The following is a 9082-nucleotide window of genomic DNA, read 5'->3' as shown; positions in this document are numbered from 1 at the left end:
TATGTCAATGAAAAACAGCCTTACAGTCAGGAAGAATCAGATTATGCTTCAAGTCGGAAGGGCTAGTAGCTGAAGGGCTACTGAGGGTACACTTTGTAACTAAATCATGGCCAGATATCCAGAAAAATATTCAAAAGATAGAGGGGTAAAGCAAGGAGCACCTAGAGGTGTTGTTGCAGGAAGCTCAGAAAGTGTCTGTGAGATATGGTGTGAGAGAGAGAGAGAGAGAAAGAAAAGAGCTGTACAACTGGTAGAAAGCTTAACCCTTTGTGATTCGGTTTGAATGTACATTTGTTTGTTGGTGATTGAGTGTTTGTGCTTTGTTTCCTGGAGCTTGAGTTCCAGGACTGTTTTGAATCTGATTTTTATTATGGAAATTTAACCTGATTTCTTTTAAGGTTAAGAATTTTACAGTGATTATGAAATAAAATGTTAACTCCTGTTCTTTTTACAGGTCATGGCTGCCTTACTATCAGTTTCTAACTGAGCTCTTTTATCCTTACATAAAAGCGACTTATGGAGGACAGTTGAAGTTTCAGTTCAACATTAGATTGTAATATATAAAAAAAATCCTATGGTTAATATCTGTGACCTTGGATTCAGCCATTATTCATGTGTTAGAAGTTTTTTTTTTCTAACTTGAATAGACAAATAAGGCAGCTCCGATTATTTCACGACCTTTAGCATTGTAATTGAACAGTCAGGACTACTTAAGAAACATAATTTTGGATTTAAATTAAGGGACTAAAACTGGGTAATTATAGTGGATTTCAAAGTTGGGAACTGTATGCATTTTACATTTTAAATATTGAATACTGAATAAGTGAATTTATAATATATAAATATATTTACAAGTTAGGAACAGGCTTTAAAGTTAGACAAGCATAAATTGATGAATTGGTATTTGAAGTTATAGGGAGCAAGAAATATTGCAATATTTCTTTAAAAAAAATTTCAAGGTCTAAATAAAACATTGGGTGAAGAAGAATGGCCATTAGGTGGCTCTAAGGCTGTTCAGTTGGTTAAATCGGGTCAGCAATTGATCTGGCAACGTAACATGAGAAGTCGAAACAAAAGGCAAAAATAATGATAGCCACAATTGATGAGATAATAAAGAAAAGGGACAAAACTAAAAGGAGAAAGAAACCAGAATGGTCGAGGAGGAGCTGTTAAGGGGTCTGGTGGACAGGAACAAGGATCAAAGTGGAAATCTCCACAGGCGGGATGTTATTACTGTGGAAAGACAGGTCACTTTAAGAGAACGTGTCCAGATTTGAAAAAGGAAGTAAAGGCAGTACCGTTTATGAACCTTGATGAAAAGTAGAGGTGTCAGGGGTTCCTGCCACCAGGAACCCTTGATAAATTTAAAGGTAGGACTTTATAAAGAGGATGTAGTTTTCCTAGTCGATACAGGGGCAGCAAGGTCATCCTTAAAATTTAAGCCCAAGGCAGCGGGAACGAAAGAGTTAATTGGATTATGGCGACAGTTTTGTGATGAGAGGCACGATGAATCAGTTTTGCGCTCATGACAAAATACTGCCACCAAATTGGGATTGAATTAACTGCAAATGGTGCTATGAAATCTGTTGACGTTCTTAAAAATGAATGTGCTCGAGCAAAACAATTACAGAAACAGAATGAGAAGTCACAAGTGACTAGTAAACAAACAGAACCGTGCAATTACAGTTTTAAAAATGTTTTGATCATTTGTTGCGTTTCCACCCTGAATTACAGATAATGATTTTTATATTTATACAATATAATTAATAATTAATATTTATAATCGATTGTGCTATCCTGAATCAATATTAATTGGCAGGATCCCTTCACACAGTCTCAGTGACCTTTCATATTGACTCATGGTTAATTTAAAACATGACTGCATTAATTCATTGTTAATTAAAGAATGGAAAGCTATATTACTGGCTGATGAGGTAACTAAAGAAACAGCTCTGAATCCACAGGAAGCGGTGGTTTATTCCTCAATACCTACTGTCCCAAGTCCTCGGGAAGCTCCTATCTCTGGCCACTGCTAATCCCAGAAACTAAAGATTTGTTGTTAAAAAAGTATACACTGAGCTTGTCCTCCTCTTTGCCTTTCCTCAGGAAACAGTGTTTATTGGCACAGACTCCACCCCTTGAATTCACTGTTCATCCGATTCAACCGGGAGATTGGGTCTTAGTAAAATCATAGACAGAGACTAAATTGCAACCGGACTGGGAAGGGCCGTATCAGGCTCTTTTGACCACTGAAACAGCGATAAGAACGGCAGAAAAAGGCTGGACTCACTACAGTAGACACCATACCCCTCTTGCAAGAGCACACTACTGATTCAGATCTTGTCTTGGACTGAAATTATTGAAGTGAGTGAGCTTCATTTCTCACAGAGGGCACACACTATATATACTTTAATTCGTCTGAACGTATTATCATAAATATATGTGGCAGATAGCACTTGAACTCGAAACTGTAGTTTAAGATACAGTTGTTTATACAGGGTTGTTTATATTTGCTAAACACAGTGTACATGTTATCCCTGCAAAGACACTACTTCAATCCTGAGAGTTTAGGTCCATTTTGGTAGCATGAAGGTTTGGAGACAGTGCCAATGTGGATCGGGGATTTTGCTGGTTAACAATCGGGTGAAATTGAGACTATTTGGTTATTTGATTATATATGATAATAAAATGACACATTTGGAATATCTTTCCGAATTCAGTAATATGCCCCAATAGTGCTGTGTAATGGTATGCAGGAGACTGCTTTTTCAGCTGGAGGCTGGCTCTGCAGAATCTGGTTGGTTTCCTTCCGCAAGTACTCCACTCTCCCGTCAATCATCTGCTGTGGGCGGCTCGGCCCTAAGCTCGCTCTGGGGCTATGCAAACTGCTGGCGTCGCAATGGCGAGTGTGAGTTGTGTTATGTTCTTGCTTTCCATGCTGCTGGCTCTACTGCACTGGCTGTTGAAGCAGAGGGAGACGGGCAAGCAATCGGCTCCTCCGTGCATTAGCGGCTGGATTCCCTGGATCAGGGCTTCTATCCGCTTCGGAAAAGCTCCGCTTGAATTTATCGAACAAGCCAGAGCACAGGTAAAAATCCCAAGTATCACCATTTAAACAAAATGTCTCCATCAATTTACAAACAATAATCACATTGTTGACTGTAGGTGTCGCCGCCAATCCGGTTAAACTTGGATGAGAAGATTGCATTTGCTACTTTTAATTTCTAATGATACAAGCAGCTTGATTTCTGATATAAAGCATCGTCAAGTATCTCACTAAGACAAACTATGATTTTGTTTCAGTTAATCTTACCAAAACGGAGCCTAACATTTGTACATAGATTTGTTGTTTACTGCGCCTCACAAGTCCCTCTGCTGGGTCAGTTAATAATGACATTGCCTCACGGGGACGTGTCCAAAATCACGAAGGTACCAACTTTTATGTTCCCATGTTTTCTAAATAACCTGTCCAGAAATGTTACTGAACACCTCTGGAGCTGGTGGAGTATAACCCTGTCCTCCTGGATCAGCAGTAGGGACACTACTACTGTGCCACAAGAGCGTCAACGTTTGTATATTGCTCCTACTGCCAACTAACCAAATAAATTCCAGAGGACAGTACAGCAGCGCTTTACAAGAGGCCACAAAGCACTGAAGATGTCACCTACAGAGAGGGTGAAACGTCTGCAAATCTACTTCTCAGCTCGGAGAACATCCCCATAACCACAACAACTGGCACCCGAGCTACAGATCTTTACACAGACCCAGAAACATTTTTAATCAGTAAAAGAATCATTGGGAAAGAGTAGGAAAGTGGAATTGAGGATGATTAGGTTAACTATGATCTCATTGAATAGAAGAGCTGATTTGATAGCCTATTTCTGTTCTGTGTCTTCTGGTCTGTTATGGTCCAGATCATCTTGTCTCTGGATTATCAATATGGTATGTCTGACCCAACATGTGCGCTGGATAAGACCCACACACTGACTTTGTAGGAATTGTAATGTGGAGGTGCTAGTGTTGGACTGGAGAGAACAAAGTCAGAAGTCACACAACATAGGTTGCAGTCCAACAGGTTTATTTGAAAATCACAAGCTTTCAGATTGCTGCTCCTTTGTCTCTTCACCTGACGAACAAGCAACGCTCTGAAAGCTTATGCTTTCAAATAAACTTGTTGGACTCAGGATGTAGGTTTGCTTGCTGAGCTGGAAGGTTCATTTCCAGATGGTTCGTCACCCTATTTATATGTTTGGGTTTCTTTGGGTTGATGTTGTCATTTCCTGTGGTGATGTCATTTCTGTTCTTTTTTTGAGGGAGTGGTAGATGGGGTCTAACTCAGTGTGTCTGTTGATAGAGTTCTGACTGGAATGCCATGTTTCTAGGAATTCTCATGCATGTCTCTACTTGGCTTGGCCTAAGATGGATGTGTTGTCCTAGTCGAAGTGGTGTCCTTCCTTATCTGTATGTAAGGATACTAGTGAGAAAGGGTCATGTCATTTTGTGGCTCATTGATGTTCATGTATCCTGGTGGCTAGTTTTCTGCCTATTTGTCCAATGTAGTATTTGTTACAGTTCTTGCATGGTATTTTGTAAATGACATTTGTTTTGCTTGTCTGTATAGGGTCTTTCAAGTTCATTAGCTGCTGTTTTAGTTAGTGGGTTTGTGGGCTACCCTGATGCCAAGGGCTCTGAGTAGTCTGGCAGTCATTTCCAAGATGCCTTTGATGTAGGGGAGAGTGGCTAGGGTTCTGGACGTGTTTTGTCTGCTTGTTTGGGTTTGTTGCTGAGAAATCAGTGGACCGTGTTCATTGGGTACTCATTCTTTTTGAATACACAGTATAGGTGATTTTCCCCTGCTCTGCGTAGTTCCTTTGTGCTGCAGTGTGTGTTGGCTTGTTGAAATAACGTTCTGATGCAGCTTCGTTTGTGGATGTCAGGATGATTGCTTCTGTAGTTCAATATTTGGTCCTGTAAATGTTGGTTTGAAGTTCCCATTGGCAGTTCGCTCTATTGTGACATCTAGGAATGGCAGTTTATTGTTGTCTTCCTCCTTTTTAGTGAATTTTATGCCACCAATGCAGCAATGCAGAAACTCTAACAAACAGCTCTGCCAACCATCCAACCCAAACTTTGGGTCCGCTGCATGGATAACACCTTGGTCATCACTAAACGAAACAAATTAGAGGAAACATTCAAGATCAATAAGACTTTGTGGGAATTGCCCATAAAGTTTGAACCTCTGACAGGTGATTCCCTGGGACCCTTCACTTTGGACAGTTAATTTCATGGGACTTAACTGATAGGTTCAAACTTTGATAACTGCAGAACTGATTCACCACGCTGCCTTCGTCAATCTTCTTGATCACTTAAAAAAAACTCAAATCAAGTTAGTGAGACATGATTTCCTTTACACAATGTCATGTTGACTCTCCCTAATCAGTCCTTGCCTTTCCGAATAAGTGTACAGAGGAAACTCGATTATTCAAATACTAATTATCCAAAAATTGGATTATCTGAAGAAGATGGAGGTCCCGATAGAAACATTACATCAAAGACATGTTTCCAGCAGTGATAGCGTCATTTGTTTACAGTGATTAAACAGGCAGAGTCTCCAAATGACTGACCTCCCACCCTCTCTCAACACGTTCCCTGGAGTTCTACAGAGGAGTGTACCCTAACGCCCCCTCCCTGCCTCCCTGGAATAATCTCTCCAACATTGTCCGGTACAGGGGAAACATAGAACCTGTGAAAAATTTGCAGCAAAAAGTTGTTTGTGGCTGTGTGTGTGTGCATCTTTGTGCTATTTGGAGACTTACCCCACAAAGGCAGCAGCGTTGTTGTTGGTATGCTGTCCAGATGCCCCAGAGAGGGGTGGGGGTGGACAGGGGGCTCACACACTTTGTGCTGGGGGGTGGGGGACAGGGTTGAACCGGGTTGGGGGAGCGGGTTTGAACCGGGTTGGGGGATGGGTTTGGGAGTGGGGTACGGGGTTGAACAGAGTTGGGAGGTGGGGTTGGAAGCAAGGGGCGGGTTTGGACTGGGTTGGGGCGGGTACTCACGTGCTTTGTGCTGGGGAATAGGGCGATGTTGGATCAGGTTGCAGGGCGGGGTCTCATGCTGTGCTGTTGCAGTCTCCTGAGTAGGGAGCAGACTTTAAAACTTTGAGCCCCAGAAGTAAGGCATTTAATCGATTTTCCTAATAATCGATTATCCTAACGAAATAGTGCCCGCCCATCACATTTGAGTTTCCACTGTAAATCCTATCACTCAGAATCGCCTCCAATAACTTAACCACTGATGTCAGGCTCACTGGTCAATAGTTCCCTGGCTTTTCCTTACCACCTTTCTTAAATAGTAACATTGCGTTTGTCAACCTTCAGTCTTCTGCCGACTCAGCTGTAGCTGTTGATGAATCAAATATCTCAGCAAGGGGCCCAGCAATCACTTTCCTCACTTCCCCTAAAGTTCCAGGGTACACCTGATCTGATCCTGGAGATTTATCTACCTTTGTGCATTTTCAAAAGTCCAGCAGCTCCTCCTCTGTAATGTGGACAGTATTCAAGATATCATTATTTATTCCCCCAAGTTCTCTGGCTTCTATGTCCTTCCCAACTGTAAACATTAATGCAAAATACTCATTTAGTATCTCACCAATCTCCTACTGTTCCACACATAGGTGGCCTTGCTGATCTTTAAGGGATCTTATTCTCTCCCTTGTTATTCTTTTGTCCTTAAAATGTATTCTCAAAACAGTTCTTGCACCCTAGGAATCAACCTAGTGACCGGAGTTGCCTTTCATGCAAGTAGATCTTCATTCAAAGAGACTAAAACTGTATGCAGTACTCCAGGAAAGCCCCACCAGTGCCCTCTACAGTTGTAACAACACTTTCATATTTCATTCCCCTTGCAAAAAAGATTGGGCTTCACTTTCCTCTCCTGCACCACTATTGTCCCCTAAGGATTCATCCTGAACCCCTCATATTTCTCTTGCACATTGTCCCTCAGCAACATCATCAGGATTCACAAGATTGGTTTTCAGATGTATATTGATGATACCCAGTTCTATCTCACCACCACCTATCTCTACTGCACTGTTATCAGTCTGTTTACCCCAATTCAGTACTGATGGAGCTGAAATTTGTAGCTGTTAAGTATTGGGAATTTTGAACCATATTTGCTCCAAATTCTTACTTCTTCACTTCTACCTTAATCTTTCTTTCCGACAGTTGTCTAAGGGTAAAACAGCCTATTTGCTCTCTTGGTGTTATATGTAATGGGGAATTTTTTGCACATGTATTCATGCCACCACCTATTTTGACTTCCATAATATTATCCTGTGCCTCACCTCATCATCTGCTCAAATCCTCAATCATGTTTCTGTTTTCTCTTCACTGGAGTCTCCCATGTTGTACTCATATCAAGTCTAATTCTCCCTTATTTACATTGGCAGAGTTACATTCCTGTCAAGCAACATTTTGATTTTAAAATTATCCTTCTTGCTTGCAAATCCATCTTGGGCCTGTCCCTTGTTCTATTTGTAATCTTCTGCAGCCCCAGAATAATGTGAGGTACTTGTAGTGCTCTAATCCTGGCCTCTTGAATATCTCAGATTGCAATTGTGGTACCATCGCTGGTTATGACCTCTTCACCCCAGGCATCAAGCTCTGGATTCCCTCCCAAAGCCTCTCTACCTGTTTACCTCACTTTTCTCCTGTAAAACATTTCTCAAAATCTAGCTTTTGATCTTCTAACCTAAATCTCCTTATTGTCATATTATGATATGTAACACTCGTGTTATGTGCCTTAGGATGTTTGATTACATTAAAAAGGTACTACATGAATTTATATTGTTATTGTTAAACTGCAGAATTTCATTAAAGATCCTCAGATAGCACCTTCGAAACTCAAGACCACTTCCACCTAGAAGGACAAGGGCAGCAGATACATGGGAACACTATCACCTGTAAGGTCCCCTCCAAGCCACTCACCATCCTGGTTTGAAACTATAATCACCATTCCTTCACTGTCACTAGGTCAAAATCCTGGAATTCCTTCCCTAATAGCATTGTGGGTCAACCCACAACAGATGGACTGTAGTGGTTCAAGAAGGCAGCTCATCACCACCATCCCTAGGGCAACTAGGGATGAGCCGACAAGAGGGGAGGCCACACTCTATCTGGTGCTTGGTAATGAACCAGACCAGGTATTTGATTTAGTTATAGGTGAGCACTTTGGAGAGAGTGACCATAATTCAGTTACGTTTAGTTTAGCGATGGAAGAGATAGGTACATGCCACAGTTATCGATGGGGCAAAGGCAATTATAATGTGATTAGGCCAGAATTAGGATGCATAGAATGGGGTAGCAAAATGCAGGAGGTGCGGACAATGGAAATGTGGAGCTGGTTTAAGGAACAGATATTGCATGTCCTTGATAGATATGTCCCTGTCAGGCAGGGAGGAAGTGTTAAGGTAAGGGAACCGTGGTTTACTGCAGAAATTGCATCTCTTGTTAAGAAGAAAGAGGCTTATGTGTTGATGAGGAAAGATGGTACAGATGAGGCGATGGAGAGTTACAGATCAGATGGGAAAGATTTAAAGAAAGAGTTAAGAAGAGCAAAGAGAGGACACGAGCAGTCTTTAGCAAATAGAATAAAGGAGCACCCTAAAGCTTTCTATAGGTATGTGAGGAATAAAAGGATGATTAGGGTAGGAATAGGGCCAATCAAAGAAAAGTGGGAAATTGAATGTGAACCCTGTAGAGATCTGAGAGGTGCTAAATGAACATTTCTCATCGGTGTTCACTCAAGAAGAGGAGAATATTGTAGAGGAGAAGGATGAGGTACGAGATATTAGACTAGAAAAGGATAGAGGTTAGTTATGCACAGGTGTTATCAGTTCTAGAAGGAGTGAAAGTAGATAAGTCCCCTGGGCTAGGTGGGATTTATCCTCTGGGAAGAGATAGCAGAGCCTATGGCTTTGATATTTGAGTCATCATTGTCTACAGGTTTAGTACCTGAGGACTGGAGGATTGAAAATGTTGTGCCCTTTTTCCAAGAAGGGCAGTAGAGATGACCCAGGTAA

At 41.4% G+C, this 9082-nt stretch overlaps 1 protein-coding gene across 1 annotated transcript in view; it reads left to right on the top strand.

Annotated features, from left to right (window-relative positions):
* The first annotated feature begins 2792 nt into the window (after window positions 1–2792).
* Window positions 2793–9082, top strand: part of cyp39a1 (cytochrome P450, family 39, subfamily A, polypeptide 1) — a 45293-nt gene continuing 39003 nt past the window's right edge. The window contains exon 1 of the mRNA XM_072556959.1: window positions 2793–3088. Within this exon, the coding sequence (XP_072413060.1) occupies window positions 2879–3088 (210 nt within the window). The 5' untranslated portion in view covers window positions 2793–2878. The remainder of the gene's footprint in view (window positions 3089–9082) is intronic.

The sequence above is a fragment of the Chiloscyllium punctatum genome, chromosome 3, assembly GCF_047496795.1.
Source record: "Chiloscyllium punctatum isolate Juve2018m chromosome 3, sChiPun1.3, whole genome shotgun sequence".
NCBI lineage: Eukaryota > Metazoa > Chordata > Chondrichthyes > Orectolobiformes > Hemiscylliidae > Chiloscyllium > Chiloscyllium punctatum.
This window is presented reverse-complemented; position numbering and strand designations above follow the sequence as displayed.